The 19,814-nt window shown below is 55.6% G+C and overlaps 1 protein-coding gene across 1 annotated transcript in view; it reads left to right on the forward strand.

Annotated features, from left to right (window-relative positions):
- The first annotated feature begins 4,202 nt into the window (after positions 1 to 4,202).
- Positions 4,203 to 19,814, forward strand: part of Ajap1 (adherens junctions associated protein 1) — a 106,075-nt gene continuing 90,463 nt past the window's right edge. Inside the window, exon 1 of the mRNA XM_021654893.2 lies at positions 4,203 to 5,309. Within this exon, the coding sequence (XP_021510568.2) occupies positions 5,281 to 5,309 (29 nt within the window). The 5' untranslated portion in view covers positions 4,203 to 5,280. The remainder of the gene's footprint in view (positions 5,310 to 19,814) is intronic.

Genomic DNA, 19,814 nt, shown 5'->3' on the forward strand with positions numbered 1-19,814 from the left:
GTTGGCTACTAAAAGCCATGACCATGAGCAGGAACTCAAACCTGGCTGAGTGAGTCATGTGCTGAACTCTGGGCGGGCAGGGCATTGCTCTTTAGAATGAAGGAAATCCAGTCCAAGCTGGCCAGTGGGGTTTATGAAGTGAGTCAAAAGAGACGGGAGTAGTGCAGACTCTAAGCCGGGGCCACACTCTGCTGCCTCTGCCTGGAGCCAGGACTGTTAGAGGCTCATGGCAGCACCCTCCACTGCTCCTCACCCCACGCCCAGGCACTTCAGGTCTTGTCTCCACAGCTCAGGCTCCATAAACCCCTCGAGTGCATGTTCCCTTCCCAGTCAATGGGAATGCCAAGGATGAGCACGGGGGCCACAGGACTCACTCCTGCCCAGCCCTTTGTGTTCTGCATAAGGACAGCCAAGTGTCTTCTTCCTCATGCCCTGGGTGGCCTGTGCCTTGCCATTTTAATGGCTTGGCTAAGAGCCTATCCTGAGTTCCTGGTGAAGGCCTGCATCCCTTCCAGGACCCTCGCAAAGTCTCAGAGCATTCTGGGGAATTGAGGAGGGAAGGGCTTTCCCTTTAGTTTCTATCCCAGATGGTCTCTGGGTCCTAATTATTTTTGCCATTTCTTCTCCCTATGGTTGTCTTCTCCTGGCTGGCCTGTAGTTAGAGACTCCTGCTTCCCTTCCATTCCACACCATCTTACACCAATGCTGCGGGGTACCTGGAAGCTTGGAGAAGCAGACAGACCTGCGACACAGGGCACTGGTGACAGTGAAGAGACGTGAGTATTCACTGAGCACCTTCCCCGGGAGCTCCCACCCTGCCAGCCTAGGAGTGCCAGGGACACACTTTCCAACTATGCCACTTTGTGAGGCGGATGGGTCCTCTTTCCCATCATTCCTTTTCATCTAAATAGAAAGGATGAGACTGTTGTCTAGAGAAGCCTGAAAGCTCTTCAACGAGGGATGTGTTCCTGCCGGGACGGAAGGGACAGCCCTCTTTGCTCCTGCAGTGGGACTTAGACCACTGCTGTTTTCTATTCAGCACACAGCAGATTGGCAGATGAGGCAGGAGAGGCTCTGCATTTCCTTTGCTGGCCCTGAGCTGCAAGCAGCCTGCCCCGAGAGGCATTTTGTGGGTGGGAGTGCGTGCCATCTTCACTCCTATCTCTGACAGGCTAGCCTGGCTCCTGCCTGAGCGCAGCAGTGAGCAGCCTTGACGGAGACAGGAGACAGCGAGGATGACAGCAAGGATTCCAAGGCCCCCGGCACTTTTGGGGGAGCTAGCAAGGCAGGGAGGGTGGGAAAGACACCTGTGTGAACGGGGAAACTTATAATAATTTTAATCAGCATTTTCCTTCCATTTAAAACCCCAAACTTAGCTACTTAATCAAATGTCATGCTTAAGACACATTTACCTCCTTTGGAGAAAAATGAACAATGGCAGCTCAATTTGGCTTTGGATGGGTTTTAAAAATAGTCAAGTCTGGGAAGGCCATTAGGTAAATGGCCTCAGAGAGCTTCAAGGAGGACCTCCTGCAGGGCTGCAGCTCCTTTGTTGAGAAACTGGAAAGGGAGAGGTGAGGATGGCAGCCTGTGGTGGTGCTGGGCGCTTCCAGGCCTGGATATCTGCTGGGCAGAAAAGAAACTGCCCGGAGAGGACCTGTGCTTTGCACACACAGCCCCAGGAGGAGGTCCTGTCTGTGCACACCGGGGCTGACAGATGTGTGCATATGTGTGGGAGCATGCATATTCGTGTTTGTGCCTCTGCGTGTGCAAATACAGGCACATGTGTATGTGTGTGCACCTGTATAGCAGCACAAACGTGTTTGCATTCAACGTATATACACATATGTGCACGCATGTATGTATCTGTGTATTAGGTGGAGTGGCACATCCCTCCCCCACCCCCCAGTGAGCTCTCAAGGATCAGCTAGCTACACGAGAGTCTGGAATTCTAGGGAACAGGTCACACGTGGTGAAATGGAAGTGTTATTGTTTTGTCACCTGTAAAATAATCTGGATTTTTTTTTAACCAAGAGATTAAAAAAGCAAAGAAATAATACACAATGGCTTGCCTTGGGGAGGTTTGGATGTGAGTTATCCTAGGGAAACTAAAGTTGTGGGCTGAGGTCCCAGGTTCTAAGAGGCCTGATGGGGGGAAGGCTTTCCTCTCAGCCTAACGGAGAGGTCCTGTGTGTGTTACTGTGGTCTGTCCATTTTCCTGGAGCCTTCTGTAGTCTAATATTCCCATCTTTCCTTGCTTCTATCCCTGTCCTGTTGGTCCAGCCTCTCCCGGTTAGGATAGTGTCTTGAAACATGGGCAGGAGAATTCAATCTGGGCTTAGTTAACTCTCACTGAAGTTGAACATTTTCTCAAGTCATAATGGCAGGTGGCGGGCTGAAGGCTGGGAGTTACCAGTGACTCCAAACACAAGCCAACAGCATTTTGTAGACAACTGAGCTTGCATGTATCTCAGAGTGCATCTGGCTACCAGCTTTATTGGCATTTGCACTTGCTTATTTAATGTATCAATAACATACATTTTTATTTCACACATTTGCTGCATTAATCCTTGTCTGGGCATGTGCTGGGGATTGAACCTGGGATCTCAGGCTTTCACTGCATCCCAACCCTGTGCCATTGATCTTCGAAAATATATTTCAGTAACATCGTAAGTTTAAAGGGAATGCATTTACCACGTTCTAAGAGGACATTGGGTCTTATAAGTCTGTGGAAAGGTCTGGAGAATAAACAGGATCAGAACATCACCCCCAGCTGCCCAGGCTAAGAAGTCTCCCCAAGGACTCTTCCGGCTGCTGGAGGGTCCTCCCTTGCAGCACCCCAGATTTTCCGCTAGGTGGCAGCAGTGCAGGCATCTGCGTGACTTGATCCAGCAAGCTCCGTTAGGACACCCCCCCAACCCCCCCCCCCCCCCCCCCCCCCCGCCTCCTTGCTTTGTAGGATCATCTCCCTCCAACCCTTCAGGACCAGGCCTCAAGAGGACGACCCAGAAGTGGCCAGGCAATGACAGTGCTGAGTCAGCCAGCTGGACCACAGACAGGCACACCGCTAGCAAAGGCTGCACGTGTGCCTGGCCAACTCCTTCAGTTCTAATGAAGACCTCCAGAGGGAAGGGACTAGACAGGAGTCTTCTAGATGAGAAGGCCAAGAGCCAGAGAGGTTGCCTGATACACCTAGGACCCCAAGACAGTAGCACCCCGTACCCAAGCCCAGTCTCTGTTCCCTGACACTTTCCTTGGGTCTTGAGAGGGAAAACGGAACCACTCTTGTCCTGTCCGACCTGGGTAGGAGAATCTCCAGCAGCCACAAACCTTGGGCTGGAGGCTCAGGGGAAAGGGCCTGCCTGGGTGGTCTGTGAGTCCCAGCGGGACGCTGCTGGCTCCTCCTCCTCCACCAGCAACCCTCCCGGAGGCCTCACCCTCTCGGAGGGGGCGACTGCCTGGCAGAAGCCACTGTGAGCACCGCTCTGCCACCATAGCTGGCCTCTCTCTGCCGTCCGGCTCCGGCTCTCCTGTCCGAGCAGGACGGTGGCTGGCTACCGCTCACTTCCCAGGCCCTTGACTTTGCACTCCTCCCCCGTGGTGTGCCGAGTTCAATGTCGGCTTTTGTCTCTACGGGTCCTAGGGGACTCAGCAGCTTTGGCCTCCATGGGAGCTCTGCCTCTGTGTCACCTCTGTCAGAGAAAGAGGACCTTAGAGTGCCTGTCTTTCACTAACCAGCCAGGCGGGTAAGACTAACCAGGTAGGCACCCGGAAGGGCTGGGATGGGGAGTGGAGTCGACAAGACACAGGAGAGAGCCAGGTTCAGAGCTCTCTGGCTCCGAGAAGGCAGCAGTTGCCATAAAACGAGGAAGGAGCAGGACACGGCTGGAGGAGGAAGCAGGCTGCAACCTTCCCTTGCCTGGACAGAGGCCAGGCACGAGCGGTGAGGGTCCCTCTCTGTCCCCCTCGCAGCCCCTTCTCATCACCAGTGCCTTGCAGCTCCGCGGAAGGAAACTTTTCGCACAGCCCCAGCTCCTTAGTCCCGTGAGAACATTCCCTCCCCAAATCAGCCCTCCGCGTTCCCTGGGTGTACTTAGAACCGGGTCCGAACCTCTTAACTGCTTCGCTTGCCATCTGGTTACCGTGGCAACACCATCCGGAGGCGCCCGGCGGTCCAATCGGAGCCCGCGGCCTCTTTCGAGCCTTTCCCAAGGTAGAGACCAGGACGCGGCCAGGGATGGGGAAGGGGTGGGCCAGGCTCTTGTCTCTGGCGCCGCCCAGGCCACTCGGAGCCCAGGACGCCAGTCCAGCTAGAGCGAGGTGGGCTGGCAAGCCAAGCCGGCCGGCCGGGTTAGGGGCTCCGACTCCAGGTTGAGGGGCGGGGAAGGAGGGTGACGTGAGCCCGGCCGGGCGGGCGGAGTTGGGACCGGCTCACGGAGGCGGGGGCGAGCGCTCCCGGAGGCAGACGCGCGGAGGGAGGCGGCGGAGCAGCGCGGGCGGCTCTGCGGAGGGCGCGGTGGGCGCGGGCGGCGGGGCCCGGGATCCCCGCGCGCCTCCTCCGCGCGGCGGCGCCGCCGCGCGTCCCCACGCCCAGCGCTCCACGCGCCCTCGCCCCGCGCCTCCCCTGCCCGCCTCCTGCCAGCCTCCGGGCCGCGGCCGTCTGCAGAGCGAGCGCTCAGACGGAGCTCTCCTGCAACTTGATCCGCGGCGGAGCCCGGGGCAGAACCCACTCGACCCGGCGGCGCGTGGGCCACCCGCGTGGGCCGTAGGGGCCACCCTCTAGAGCCCTCGGCCGCGCCGATCGCAGCCTCGCAGCTCGGGCTGCAGGCTAGACCCTCGCCCGGTGCGCCGAGCCGCCAGCCCCGCTGCCCGCAGACCCGGAGGGCGAAGCTCCGCTCTCGGAGTCTCGCGGCCGGCGACAGCTCTGACAGCGTCCGCCCCGCCGCCGCCCGCGCCGTGTGGCCTGTGGAGGGGGCCCCCGCGCCCCGGCAGGAGGATGTGCGTCCCCGCGGGCCGGCCCGCCTGAACCATGCGCCCCCTCGGCGGCGGCGCGCCGGCCGGCATGGAGCCCCGCGCGGCCGCGCTCTGACTCGCTGTGCGCCCCGCGGCCGGCGGGCGGCGGGCGGCGGGCGGCGGGCAGCGGGCGGCGGGCGGCGGGCAGCGGGCGGCGGCGGCCCGAAGCCGAAGAGCGGCGCCACGGGACGGGAGCGAGCGGGCGCGGGCGCCGCGCAGATGGCCGGGGCAAACAAGGTCTGAGGCTCGGCTTCCTGAAACGTGACCATGTGGATCCAACAGCTTTTGGGACTCAGGTGAGCGACTCGGCTGGAGGAGGGTGCGTAGGGGGTGCGTGGGTGCTGGGCCGGGCTGCTGCTCACTGTTGCAAGCGAAGGCGCCGCTTCTTGCCTCCCTAGGGCGGCCCGCGAGGTGCCTCCGAAGCCGCGGCGCGCGGCCGCCTCAGCGGGCTCCTGAAGCTGGGCAGGGAGAGGCTGTCTCTCAGGCTCCGCAAGTCTGGGGTCCAGGCAGGGGCGCTCGCCCCAGTGACCTGGCCGCGGGGCTGGCCAGGCGCGCCCGCGGCTCGGGGCGCCAGCAGCGCAGTGTCCTGGCGGGCGGCCCCGGCGCGCCTCTCTCGGGAGCCCGGAGCGAGTTGCGGGCCATTGGGCGCGGCGGACTCGGGGGCCGGGGCTGACGTTGGCGCTGCCCGGGAGAGCCAGCAACCCTCCCTGTTCCCGAGCAGCTTTGCAGTGGAGTTCGGGGAGCCCAGAACCCTACAGCCGCTGGGCCAGCTCTCCTCTTGGTTCCTCGGGACCGGGGCCCCTGAACAGGATTGTAGTAGGAGCCCAGCTGCCTACCCAGCCGCTTCGGGATGACCTCCGGGCAGAAGGTCGCAGGCAGCTGGCGGACAGCTGGGTCTGGAGAGCTTGGATTCTAGGGGAGTGTGACGAGAACAGGCAACTTCTTCTAAGCACCCTTCACAGGCACACAGGCGAACAGGGCTTGTCTGTGTCCGGGACTTTCGGGCCAGCAGGAACTCAAGCCCAGCGCGGTGATGGGGCTGGCCAGAAAGACCCTTCTCTGCAAACTTTGCCCATCCAGCGAATCGCTCTGGCTTCTCTGGGTCCTGCTCTGGGCGGCTTTGGGGTCCTCAGCACGCAACCGCACCTATTACAGAGCAGAGAGCCTACTGCCCCTGCCCCCATATAAGGGGTTTCCAGCCAGAGCTGCAGCGCCTGGGTCGGGGGTTGGGACTTCGGCTGAACGACACAGATGGAAGCTGACAAGGGCTGCTTGCGCTTCTGGTGTTTGTCCACTGGGATGCACTGCGCTCCCGTGTTGAGGACGCAAGGGGCCTGTGGCTGCTAGAGCAGGCTGCCTCAGCCACCCCCACCGGCATGAAGCTGGGGAGAAAGTGGGGCCAAAGGAGGGAGGGACATGTGCGCGACCTGATTTTGAGAAGTCTGAAAGAGACTGGCATGCGAGTGTTTTCTAGCTGCCCTTGATTTGCGAGTAGATTTGGCGCCCAGGGATGCATGCGGGTCAGCAGCATCTGGTGAAGGCTGTCACACGTCATTACTGGCACTCCTTTTCCTGGTGGCTGGGTTTGTTTGCGCTGTGGCCTCTAAGAGGTTAATCATCAGGTCGACCTGCTGGGTGTGGGGCCCTGGCCGAGCCTCAGTCCATCCATAGACTGTGGTGAGATGAGGTTTAGGCTCCGTAATTCTGGGGTGTGGACCACAGGAAGCAAGGGCAGCTTCTTTCGGCATGAGCTCCTCTCGGTGCTCTGTCTGTAAGTCTGCCCTTCTCCTCCGACTGTCCCAGTGCTCAGCAAATCCCAGGGCTTAAGGGGCAACCCAGTGGATTCCCTCCCGGCCCTGCCGAGAGGCAGCTTGAGCTCCTCGCTGCTTCCGGAGCTGCAGGCTGGCACCTGCTTGCAACTTACCTGCACAAGTTGTTAGAGAGAAAGAAAGGGCAGGATATTCTGATAAAGGGGAGAGAACAAATTCCAGGCGGACAGACTTCCTTCGAGCAGTTACCACAGAACAATAGCTGCGCGTGAGCACAGCCAGGCTTTCAGAAACGATTCTGTTGGGGGTTTTGAAGTTTGACCTTTTAGGGTCCCTCCCTGCCAGATGTTAGCATGCAAGATTTTCTACACATAGAACCCCGAGGAAGAGCTGCTACTCTCAGCAGTCCCGATAGGAGAGCTAACCCTGAACGTGTAGCACAGGCTCTAGGCGGTTTTGTTCCTTCTGGACAGGCTCACGGAGCCTGAGCTCGGGAGTTGCACTTCTGCCTGGCAGCCCTTCGTCGCAGCTTGCTCTCCGCTCCTCACTGCTCCCTGGGTGAGCACTGGGCATCTCGCTGCCAAGCTTGGAGCCTGGTTAGGACAGGTGTCACTTCCAGCAGAGGTGGCAGAAGGCAGCGCTCCTTCTGCCTGGGAAAAGGAGGCTGCCTGCAAGCTGAGGGAGGGGCTTCCTTGCTCCCACTCGGAGCCAGGCTTGGTGGCTTCTGGGCTGGAGCTAAGCTGTACGCAAGCCTGGATGCTTGGAGGCAGGAGCAGACGGAGTTGGGTTTCCTGCTTTTGTTTGTCTGTTGGTGGGAGTTGTATCAGGACTCCCTTGAGTCGGGAGAGAGGTAGTCCTTGAAGCCTTGGGGCCAGCAGAGCTGACAGGTCCCTGAGCACCGGGGAGAGGGAGGGCTGGTGGGGCACAGTGTGCGCTCACTGAGCAGGCAGTCCAGATCCCCAGGTCTGGCCCTGGTTGCCTCCTCCGTTGACCTGAAGAGACTGTGGCCTCATGGGGTTGTGTGGAGTAGCCGGGAACGAGCACCCACAGCCTTTGCTGGGTTGTGTTTAAGACCAGGCAGACAGATTCAAGCCTGGCCCTGTTCCTCCCAGCCATCCCTGTCTCCCAACCCTGAGCGGTCGGCATGCCTTGTGCTAGGGAGGCCCTGAGTACATGTTAAGAACACAATTCACAGTTTTCTCAAGCTCTCCCAGTGTGTGCTGTGTTGTGTCTGGGCTTCCCGGCAGGGACCCACAGGGCTGGCTGTCACTAGCCTCAGCATAAAGCCCCAGCAGCTGGGGCTGCGCAGCCAGCCGTCAGTGGATGGAGTCAATGCTCTGCCCGCAAACACTGGGCACTGGGTGAATGCTGGCTCTCTCTCATTTCCAGCTGCTGCTACTAAACTGATTGCAACTGGGATCCATCTAGGGTCAGAGGCCATGATACTCACCGGGATGATAATGCTGGGATAAATGGTAAATTTAGAAGGTAGTGGGAAGCTTCCAGCACCGTCAGCACACCCCACCACTCTCTCTCAGCCTTGGGCCAAGTGGAGGAGTTGGTAGCAACCCCCTTCCCTGCCTGTTTGTTTATTTATTCCCCGGCTTTCTTCTCCTCTGTGCCTTGGGGAAAGAAGCAGGGCGCGCAGCTCACAAGCGGCTCCACACCTCCCTGAGATGTCTACTGTTGGTCCCTGGAGACAGGACAGCTTGTTCGTCCCTCTGTGGTCTGCATCCTCCTCCTCACTGGGCTCACCTGGGGGCTAGCTGTTCCCACCCAGCCTTGTAGTCGCATCATCATTTCTGACCCCAACAAAAGCAGGTGATCATTAGACACTGCCCTGAGCATTCTTGGGAAATAAACAAATGCTCAAACCGTGCCATGGAACCCTGGGTTTTCACAGAGCCTATGGATTTGGAACCCCATGCTGTGGGTCTCCTGAGACTGGGGCATCTCTCTAGGGGTTACGTGGGAGTCACATGATTTTAATACATGGTTGCTAGGTTTGCTTCAAAGGGTTACAAGTCAGCAGAGACCAAACTGATGTAAAGATCAGCTCAGAGAGCCAAATATATCCTTGATCTAGATTCCTGCGTTTGAAGTCTAGCCGGAAAGGGTTTCGCTTGCCTCCTGCCTGGCAGACGGAGGGGGAGACAGGCTGGGGGCTCTCGGGGCCAGAGCGGTGCTATGCAAACCAGGCTCGTTCCTCCTCTGAGACCCCTTCCAGGAACTCAGAGGGGCTGGTGACTCACAAAATGCTAGTGGGGAGCTGTTATTATGTAACTCAGATTAACTCAGCTAAGCTGCCTGGAATAGTGAGTGAGGCCACGGTGTGCCCCTATCAGAGCCCAGGGTCCTTTAGTGGCCCCTGGGTCCCCTGATGTCCACCCAGGTCAGGGGGAGGGTCAGAACAGCCATGGGATTGAGCTGGTTGCTGAGGACACTTACCAGGACAGTAGCCTGCTCCCCACCCACCATCAGCCAGGAGTATGGGGTGCATCTTCAGGGTAGGCCATGAGGGCTTACTTGGAGAATCCTGGGTCCACACGAGAGCAGTGTGGCAGCTACTGAGCTGTGGGCAGATGGCCTGATTTAAGTGGGACAGGCAGGTGCAGGAAGGTGGCTAGAAAGTCCTTCTGGCCCCTCACTTTTTGCAAAAAGTTCCAAGGATGATGGAGAGAACCATAAATCCACAATGGATCTGTGGGATCCCCTAAAATCTTTGCCAGAGGAGAAGCCAGAGTGAAGGGCAGTGTTTGAAATTGTACTTTGTAAAGGTCAGATCTCCTGTACCCTTTTCCATCTCTTCCCCTCTTCTCCCTCTCCTTCTTCCTGGGGCCAGGGCCGGTGAAGGGGAAGAGAAGCGACCCACACCCTGTGGGATGCCCCTTCCTCCACCTTCATCCCTTCTGTTCCATGAAAACGTTGTGACACAGAGCTGGGATTCACCATTCAGATGGCTCATGGCATCTGTCACCTTCACCTTCCCTGCTTGGCTTGATGACAGTCTCAGTCTGCTCACTGTCTTTTGACACACTTTTCCTGCTCTTAGGATTGACCTGAGAGAGGTAGGGTGTGCACCCCTGTCGCCCCCTCCCGCTCCTGTTGCCAGCCTTCTGGCCAGTTGCTTGGGCGTGGCCCTGAGTCTGGCTGGCTGTTCTGTCAGAGTGTTGTCTTCACTCCTTAGTCCTGCTTGCCATTGACCCCAGGGGCTGCTGAGAAGGGGCATCAACAGTGGCAGGCGCGTGCACCTTGCTGTGGGGCCTGGACACAGTGGGGGATGATGTCATGTAGAGAGGCTTGGTAGCATTCACAGGAGCATCCTGGGTTGTGCTGGAGGGGTTGCCAGGGCCTGGGGTCCACCGGGCTGCCTCCTTCCTCATTGCTTCCTGGCAAGATAGCCAGCCAAGTGGTAGGTGCAGGGGAAATGCCTGTACAAGCTTAAATGTGTCAGCATGGCACAGTGCCCCTATTTTATCAAGTCCCACTTTTGTGCTTCTCCCTGGCTCTCTACTGAAATCCAGGAGAGTTTTCAGCCTTAGGCTTAGGCGTTCTCCTGCTCCAAGTAGATATCGCTTCTTCAACCTGGCTTATTGGGGTTGAATCACATCATTGGATTTTTACCATTAGAGATGCAGTCCTTCGGCTTAGAGATTTTTTTTCACAATTAGAATACAGACATGGTCGACAAAACAATCCCTTAGCTCTTTCGGTCATTATCAGCTCAGTATGGGAGACAGTATCAGACTTTTAACTACTTGGGAGAAAGGGTGCTTGCGGGTGAGAGGAGAGCAGGGGCTGGTGTCTGTCTGGCAGCGGGGTTGGGGAGGAAGGAGTCAGTGGGTGAGGAAGGGGAAGCCCCGAGGGGCAAGGTGGGCAAAGGCGTGTCTGCCTTTGCAGTCTGCTGGTGCCTCTTCTCTCCCTGTTGGGTCCAGCTCATTCTGAGGATAGATCTGTGCTGAGTGTCTGTGGGTGCAGAGGAAGCTGAAGGAGGAGTCTGCTAGTGGGCTGTGACACACCGACGTGCCTGCGTGCTGTGCTAAGTGTGTGTGGTAGAACTGGACCCGGATGAGACTTGCCTGCTGCTCTGCTCCTGCGAGGGAAGTACCCAGCTCTGCCCTCACCTGCCCACTCACCTCACGGATCTCATATCCTCGACTTGTGCATGGAGGACAGGTGCCCACAGATGCTTTGCCCAACCCACACGTCAGTCCTTTTGCCTTCAGAGATGTCACTGACCAATGATGGCTCTCAGGTAAGGTGCTCTTTAGAGGGCAGAACACATGGAGTATGGGCTGAACAGCGACTTTGATGTTTCCATTAGCCACTAAGAATCCATTTTGTTTAGTCTAGACAAATAGTAGTATGCCATGGTGAGTCAACATAAAATCTCAAGTTGTGATAGTGACTCCATACAAATCTCAAATGAGGTGTCCCGTGCCCTTCTCAGGACACCAGCAACCATCTGGGACTAGTGGCCATTGTGGGGGACATTGGCTCAGAGCACATCCTTCCTACAGAAACACAGGCAGGAGGAAAGTAATTTTCTCAAAGCCTGCCCCCTCTGCCCTCAAGCCTGCCCCTTGACAGAGCTGACTCAGCATAGGCTCCACGGCCAGTTCTGGCTACAGCTCTCCTCAGCACTGAGGGCTCCTGAGGGGCCCTTTCTCTGTGTTGGCTGAGGCTGCACCTGGTTATCGTGGAGGTAGGGGTGGCCCTGATGTCTTCAGAGACCCTTAGTTTAGAGAGTGGAGCTGCTGAGGCAGCTGAGGCAGCTGGACCCCTGGGTGTCTTTCCCTCACTTCAAACAGTTGTCAAACTCTAGGGACCTAAGGGACAGGCTGTCTGCTGCCTTGTCACAGCAGCCTCCTGAAGTCAGAATGCGGAGGTGGTTGGTGGGAGATGAGAGCAGCAGATGTGAAGGGCTTAGCTTACCCAGGGAAGGATGAGCTGACCCCTGTGAGACCCTTGTGGGAGACATCTCAAGGGCCCTCCCTCTGTGTGTGCCCAGACATCACTGGGGTGGGCTGTGTATCTGCTGAAGTGATTTATATAGCATAGACACAGGCAACCCAGGCTGCCTCTTGAGACCTGTAGGCTGCACGGACCCACCTTATCTGTCCCTACACTCGGCACCTGATACAGATGCCACCCAAGGCTTCATAGAAGAGAAATATTGCACCAGAATTGTGTGTGTGCGCTTGTATGTGGTGTGTGTGTGTGTGTGTGTGTGTGTGTATGTGTGTGTTTTGGGGAATTTGAAGATCAGTGTCTATCAGATCATTTGTCATTAGTGGTTTATTCACTGGGAGAAGAATCAGCTTTCAGGCCCCTTCCTCCCAAAGAAGGAGACTTGAGCCATCTCAGGATGGAGTCTGAACGAGATGCTGTGATGTGCGGTCACAGCCTGGTTGCTGCTGCTGACACAGAGAGGCAGGGTCTCCAGGGGGCTGGTGGGCTCACTTCTGGCACTAAGCAGACGGCCAGGCCCAGCTTCTGTGGGTTGGAGCTTAGCTTGTAAAATGAGATGAGCAGACAAGAACATACCCAGGGTCTGAATCCTGAAGACCCGGCTGAACCTCAGGGCTCACTTGTGGCCACCTCTCCTCAAGGATTCAGAAAAAGAATTTGGGTGGCAGGAAACATCTACAGTTTGAAGTGTAAGCCAGGCAGGAAGCGATGAGCTCTGAATCGGTGACCTTTCAAGTCGCTGGCTTTGTTAGCGGGGCACGGGTTCCCACCTTCAAGCTTGTGAAACTTCAGTCTCAGAGGATCAGGCCACGTGGCTTTGCTTGGGCAGACCCAAGGCTACAGTTCCACTGACATATGGCTTTCCACAGCTGCAGCTCAGATTCCACTAAAGAAGGCCAGAGGCTCCCAGATGCCTGGGGCTGTAGGAGCAAAGTGCCAGTGGAGGAGAAGGGGTGTGGTACTGGCTGGCGAGCCACAGTATCATTAGACTGTAGACGTCATTTCCGTGTGTTTCCAGCACTGTCTGATTCAGAAAAGTGTATGCTGAAGAAGGGCCAGGGGTCCCAGCAGAGGCAGCCTAGCAGCTGTAAAAGGCTGTTGAGAAATGAACGTTTTTGAACTCATTTTATGAGACATTTTGAGATCAAAGTCAAAGCTCTCTCACACACACATCTCTACAGACTAATAATATCCATGAAAATGCACAAAATATTATTTTAAAAAACATTCATTTCCTGTGTATGAATGTTCTTTCCCGCAAGTAGGTAAGTGGAGCACATGCGTGCAGTACCCAAAGAGGCCAGGGGAGGGCACCAGATCCACTGGAACTGGAGTTGGGGGATGTTTGTAAGTCTCCATGTGGTTGCTGGGAACGGGATCAGGGTCCTCCACAAGAGCAGCCAGGACTCTGAATTGCCGAGCCATCTCTTCCAACAAAAATAGTCTCCACTAAATATTAGTAAATAGATGTCAGCAGAAGGTTAAAAAAAGGCTCATAAGAGAAGTGAGGGTCGTTCTGTAGAATGTAAGGATGGTTTGCTATCTGACCTGGTGCAGGCTGCCATATGAAAAAGCTAAAGGAAAAAGCCAAGCTAGCATCTCAGTGGAGACAGAAAGAAAACCTGATAAAATTCAACCTGTTTTCATGCCAGCTTTCAGAATACGAGCAGGTTTTTCTGTTTTCTTAGCTTGATAATGAATATCTGTGCTGGCCCATGACTAACATCATTCTTGACAGTGAGAACTGGCTTCATTTCTTCTGAGACTGGACACACCTGGGCAGTGTGCACGGCCATCACTCTTACTCCACAGCAGACGCTGTGGCCAGTTCAACACAGGAACACAAGGAAATTACAGGCAGACAGATACAGGGAAAACGATCCTTTTTCGATGGCATGGGAAAAATGATATGCAGTTGATTGAAAATCACCTTGTTGGAGCCTCTGCATGAGTTCCATTAAGGTCACAGAAAGCACGGTAAATACACAGAAGTCGCTGTATTTCCATCCATTGGCAATGGACACATGGTAGCGAAGTGAGAAACACGACACCGCAAATTTCAGTTCACTTTCTCGCACTGTGAAGAACGCCGCAGTCAAAAGCGACTTTGGGAAAGGGATTTATTTCATCTTATAGGTTCACCACTGAGGGAAGTCAGGGCAGACGCTCAAGCAGGGTGTGCACCAGAACTGTGAAGGAGTGCTGCAGATTGGCTGGCTCTCCGGCTGACATTAGTCACCTTCTTATACAGCTGAGACTCACCTACCTATGATGGCTGTGAACAGGGAGCTGTGTCCTCCTACATCCATCAAGGAAATGCCCTGCAGACACAACCACAGACCACTGTGATGGAGCTGTGAACAGGGGGCTGTGTCCTCCTACACCCATCAAGGAAATGCCCTGCAGACACAACCACAGACCACTGTGATGGAGCTGTGAACAGGGGGCTGTGTCCTCCTACACCCATCAAGGAAATGCCCTGCAGACACAACCACAGACCACTGTGATGGAGGCGATTCTTGAGGGTCCAACTTAGAACTCGGGGCTACGCTAAGTTGACAGCTGAAGCCAACTAGAAGACCATGTTGTCAGCTTCCCTTTCTTCTAACAAATGCTAAGATCATCCTAAAAGAACGGAGATTTATTTCAGCTCACAGTTTCAGTGCTTTTAAACCACGATCACTCAGTCTGTTGCTTTGAGTCAGGGGTAACAAGAAAATGAAGACTGGAACGTGGCAGCGTAGACTGCCTACCCTCCTCGCAGCAGCTGGGAAAGGCTGGTAAACTAATGGTTATCCTTTTCCAGTGCATACCCCAATGACCTAACTACCTCCCACCGTCCCAACACCCAAGAGCTCACCACTTCTCAATAGCATCATAGGATGACTGCCATACCTTTGACACATGTTGGGGGCACATTCCAGGGGCTCAGAATAAAACAGTTGTGGATATAGCTAAGAAACGAATTGACTGTTGGCTCTCTCTGTCCTGGAAACTATATAGCACCATAAGCGATGTCTGAGAAGTGAGTAGAGACATACCATGTTCATGAATGAGACGGCATCAGTTCTCTTCGGGTTGGTAAGCCGTGAGCACCACTCTCATCCAAAGCTCAACAAAAATTGTGTATCCTTAAGGGTGAGTTTCCACGTAAAGCCAAGGGAAATAGGTTACCTGATGGTGAGAGTCCTTATATGACAAGGGTGATGTCTGTGAACATGGAGACACGTCGGTCATAGACACAGAGCAGACTCAGGAGTGGAGCCAAGCCCTTGCCTGGCTGACTCTTGACAAAGGTTCAGATTCAATGGCAGGAAGATGGCTTATGGGGCTGGTGCAGCTACACACCCAGCGGAAGAACACTGGACCTCAGCTCCCACACCCTAGTAACAAGTCAGTGCTGAACGTTTCACAGTATCAAATGCAGAACTGTAGAACTTAGGAAACAAGTTCTTCTGGAATAGTCTTCAGACAAGTTAGACCTTGTCAGAACTTTGAGTTTGGGCCTTGAGGAGGTGGCCCATCGCTAACGTCCTCACTGTGTGGCATGAGACCCTGAGTTTGGATCCCCAGAACCCATGCAGAAAACTAAGAGAGGCAGTGTCAACCTGTGTACCAGTGCATTCAGAACAGAGGAGAGGGTCCCTGGACAGCCAGCACAGCAGGGCAGCAAGCTGGGCGAGAGACAGGCTCTGGCCTCCATGAGGATACACACATGTGCATGCACACTTAGCAACATGTGCACACACATGCAAACACACAGATACAAAATGTTTACAGTCTGTGGGAGAACCACTGTCTTAAGCTGAAAACACGGGAGCACAGTGGGAGTTGGTGTTTGGTAAGGGTTGCTCTTCGTAAGGCAGAAACCTAGAACTGCACTAATGGAAATCGGCAGAGGGCCCATTCACAGGCAAAAACGTTTACACGACCCCAAAGCCCAAGACACTTCACTTGGGAGCTGCGAGGAAACGTCTCAGCCCCCCCCCCTCGAAAGACACACTGCCCGCCCGTCAGAATGGCTGCGATGGAAAACAAACTTGGCTCTGCCAAACGCTGGCCGGAGCGTGAGACACTGGGCCAGTCCTGCAGCGCGGATGGGAGGCAAGTGTCGCTGCTGTGCCGAGAAGGTCTTGGCAAGGTCTTCCAGGGTTGAACGCCTGCACCTGCCGTGCACCCGTGTCTCGCCTTTCGTCCTCACACGGTGGGTAACCCGCTTCCAGACAGGCACAGCCGCACACAGACCGGGCCTCAGCGCCCAGGGGCAGGCTCAGCAGGGGCATCTTGGAGGTGGTGGTGCTGTCAGTGTCGGGAACCTGACTGTACTATTTACTGTAGTCTCTCAAGATGTCCCAGGAGCGAGAACTGGGTAACGGGTGCACCGGAGGTCACCCGCTTCATGTGGCCATGGGAGTGAGTGTACGGTGAGCTTCAAAGCAGACGTTTAATTAAGGAAAGCAAGCTGACGCCGTTTACTCGTGTGTGGGAGACTGGCACCTGCAGACGGTGTGCGCCTGCGTGCTGGCCTTCTCCGGGCCGCAGATCGGGAGACGGTGTGCGCCTGCGTGCTGGCCTTCTCCGGCCGCAGATCGGGAGACGGGCGACTTGGAGGACAGCGGTGCTTCTTTACAAGGCTGACGGCAGATCTGAGCCAGGGAGCGGACCCTGTGAGTGGCTGCTGCAGGGCTCGGAGTGAGGTGGGGCAGAGCGTGGGAGCTTGAGCTCAGTGGCGTTAACAAGTGTCCTGCCGCATAATTACAGGATCAGACGGGCTGCCCAGGTCCTTACGTAAACCAGGTCAGCTCTGAAAATAGGGCAGCCATTTTGAGGTCAGTCCTACCACCCTACATTGGCTCCAGCGTTCTGAGACCAGACTCGGAGATCCGAAGTCAGATGTGAAAACAAACAAGCAGTGACTTTTTTCCGATTCAGTGAGACGGAGTGGGAGGGAGGCTGAGGCAGAGGCAGGAACGGCCCTGGCCCGCACTTTCTGGCACTAGTAGGAAAGAACTGGGGCAGAGGAGGGAGGCCACAGCACAGGCTGATTGAAATCAGAGGACAGGAAGCCCCGCCTTGGACGTGGCGGCGACCTCGTCTGCACCCCATGTCCTCAGACGGATACATCCCCCGCCTTTTGCACCTGGTTCTGTGCCCAGCTGCAGCCTGACACCTGATCTATCTCCTCTTAGCCCTTCCTCATGGCACTCATGAGAAACAGGAATGACTGCCCTCATTCCTCCTCAGGAAGAAAACGGGGCAGAGTGAGGCAGGTTCACTCACCTGACACCACACAGCAAGTGGAAGAGCTGGGGTTTGAACCAGGTTTCACGGACTGCAAGGTTCACTGCTCCTCTTCCCACTGCACCCTGTGGCCTTTAGTTTTATGTAAAATTTGCTTCTCAGTCCCTTTCTTAAGTTTCTTATCGGCCTTTAAAGAAAAGAGAAGAAAATAAATAAATAAAATCAAGAAATCTGAGCTGTGGTGACAAGTTCGTCAGCACTGTGGATTTAGCCCCAGGTGCAGCTGACACGGAAATCACAGCTCTCTGGCACACACAGTTTTCAGGGAAGTGTTTTCGGAATGGGAGATTATTTTGCATCCTGTGTGTATTTGTGTGCATGCATGTGTGTGTGCGTGTACATTTCTGTGACACAGACATTGCTGTTCAATCTACTTCATAAATAGAAGTACTTGTCACCACACCTGGGAGGTCCCTCAGGAGGGCACTCACTCGTGACTTGCTGTATGTTTCCCAGAGAGCGTGCAGGAGAGCGTTAAGCTGTGGGCCTGGCCCTCACTACACGGCTGGGCAGGCTGTCCCTTCCTGGTGTCTGTGAGCCTGAAGCACATTGTACACATTGTGAAGTCCCTGAGTTTAAAGATCCTGTCAGCTGGCTGACGGAGCTGCTGTCTCCACAGCCTCAGGCAGCACAGGTCCAGCCCTGGCAGCCTCCCTCTTGCTGCGCCTGGTTGATTCCGATACTGGATCCTCCCGTAACAGCCCCTGATCTGGCTGTCTTTCTGGATTCCCCTGTCCCAAAATACCCTGCAGGCAGAACCCTTAGTGTGTGTGTGTGTGTGCGTGTGTTTAATCTGGCTTGCTTTGTTCAGTCTCCCCGTGTCAGGGTTTGCCCGTGTGGACGTATGTTGCTTTCACTCTTTTTTATTATTGAGTAGTATTCCACTTTCTAGACATACCACAGAGTGTGTCTATTTGCTATTTGTATGTGTGCCTGTGTGAGCATTGCTCTCATTGCCTTTGCCTTCATTGTTCTTGTATTTTAATGTGTGTGACCACACACACACACACACACACACACACACCTGTGCCATGGTTGTCAGAGAAGAACCTCAGTGTTGAGGCAGTCTGTTGTTCCCAGCTGTGTGCCAGGCTATCCGGCTGCAGGCTGGTGCTGACCCTCCCGTGTGCCCCTCTCATTTCTGCATAGGTGTGCTAGGATGGCAGGCGTTCCCTGCTGTGCGCCTTTGTGTGAGTTCTGGGTCCTCGTGCTGTGTGGCAAGCGCCCTAGCCACTGGGCTGTTTCCCCAGCCAGTCCACTTCATGACAGCAGCAGTGGGGCCTCAGTGTCCCAGGAAGCTCCTCGTGTGTCCTCAGGCTGATGTGGAATGCACGGCCAGCTGGCTGGTGTCCACTCCTGGCTGGTCTCTGAGGAGACATGTTCCCTGCAGAGACCATTGTTTAGTCGCTCACTTCTCCTTCCATAAACATTTATTACGTGTCCTCCGTGTCCCACACAGTGCTGTGTGTTGGTGTGCTTAGTCAAGGACAGAATTTTCCATTCTTCTTGGTACTGAGACACCGTGGACAGGGACATTTTAGCTCTTTAGAAGATGGCTCTTGGCCAGTTCAGTGCTTGGAGCTGGAGAGGGGGTGCATGCCATCAGGGTTCCACAAGGGGTTCGTTGTCCTCCTTCCCGTGAACGAGCGTCCTGTAGCCAGGACCATTATTTAGATGCACGGAGCCTGAAGTGCACAGCAGAGCTCCAGGCAAGCCCCAGAGAGCATGGGTCTCTCTCTCTGCAGAAGGACTCGGAATCCCAGATAAGACTGTTCTTGTGGGAGCCTGGAGCTGAGGAGACCTGCTGTTACAAAAGGGAGGGCAAAGCTGACAGTCACCTTCCTGGCAGAACAGGCCAGTCCCCTGGGCACTATTCATCACCTTCTGGAGCTGTGGGATGCCAGGAGCCCAGGCTGCCATGGCCTTCCTGGGCTTGGGTCCTGTGAGCAAACCTGGGTCAGCCCCACCAGCCAGACTCCTTCCCAGCTTTGGGCTGAACAGAGTTCTGACTTCTGTTGGCCGTTGGTCACTTTGCATGGGGAAGAAGCATGATGACCCAAGTGATCCAGTTTCTTTGGAAGGACTGTGCCGCGTGCACTGTAGTCCCCAGCCAGTGCCCTGCCCAGGGGCATCTGTGGGTCCTGACACTGAGTGTGGCACTGAGCTAAGTGGCAATCACATTCTCAGTCCTTATCTTCAAGACCTGATGTTCTTCCTAGTGGCATTGGCGTCTTGAGGCATTTCACTCACCCCCTTTCTCAGGGAAAGCAGAGAGCCTGCATGACCACGTCAGGCCACACAGCTAATAAACAGCACAGCCAGGATGGGACTCAGTGCCAGGCAGTGGGCGCTGGTCCCTGCCCTCTGCTGTGGCCATCTTGACTGGAGGAAGGAAGGCCCCACCAGCTCTTTCCCGCCACCAGCTCTTTCCTGCCACCCTCTCCTCTGGAATGCTGTGGGTGGCTTTGGAATGAATGTCTCCCCACCCCGGTCAGAAGTAGAATGGGTGCTTTCGTAGCTGGTCAGAGCCAGCCAGGGCTACCTCAGTTTCCCAGCACCCACTTTTTGGTGGCTTTCTTCCTGGTCCACATTGCTGCTGGTTGTGTAAAGGGTGACTCCGCCCACCTCGGTCACAGCGACCACCCCACTGTGTGCTCAGCATGACACCTGTCACTGAGGACCGCGTGAGGACTTCTGGGAGACTCCTGGATTTCACTTATGGCTTTGGATAGGGCAGCCTCTGATTTGATGTGTAGTGGA

The sequence above is a fragment of the Meriones unguiculatus genome, chromosome 3, assembly GCF_030254825.1.
Source record: "Meriones unguiculatus strain TT.TT164.6M chromosome 3, Bangor_MerUng_6.1, whole genome shotgun sequence".
Lineage (NCBI taxonomy): Eukaryota > Metazoa > Chordata > Mammalia > Rodentia > Muridae > Meriones > Meriones unguiculatus.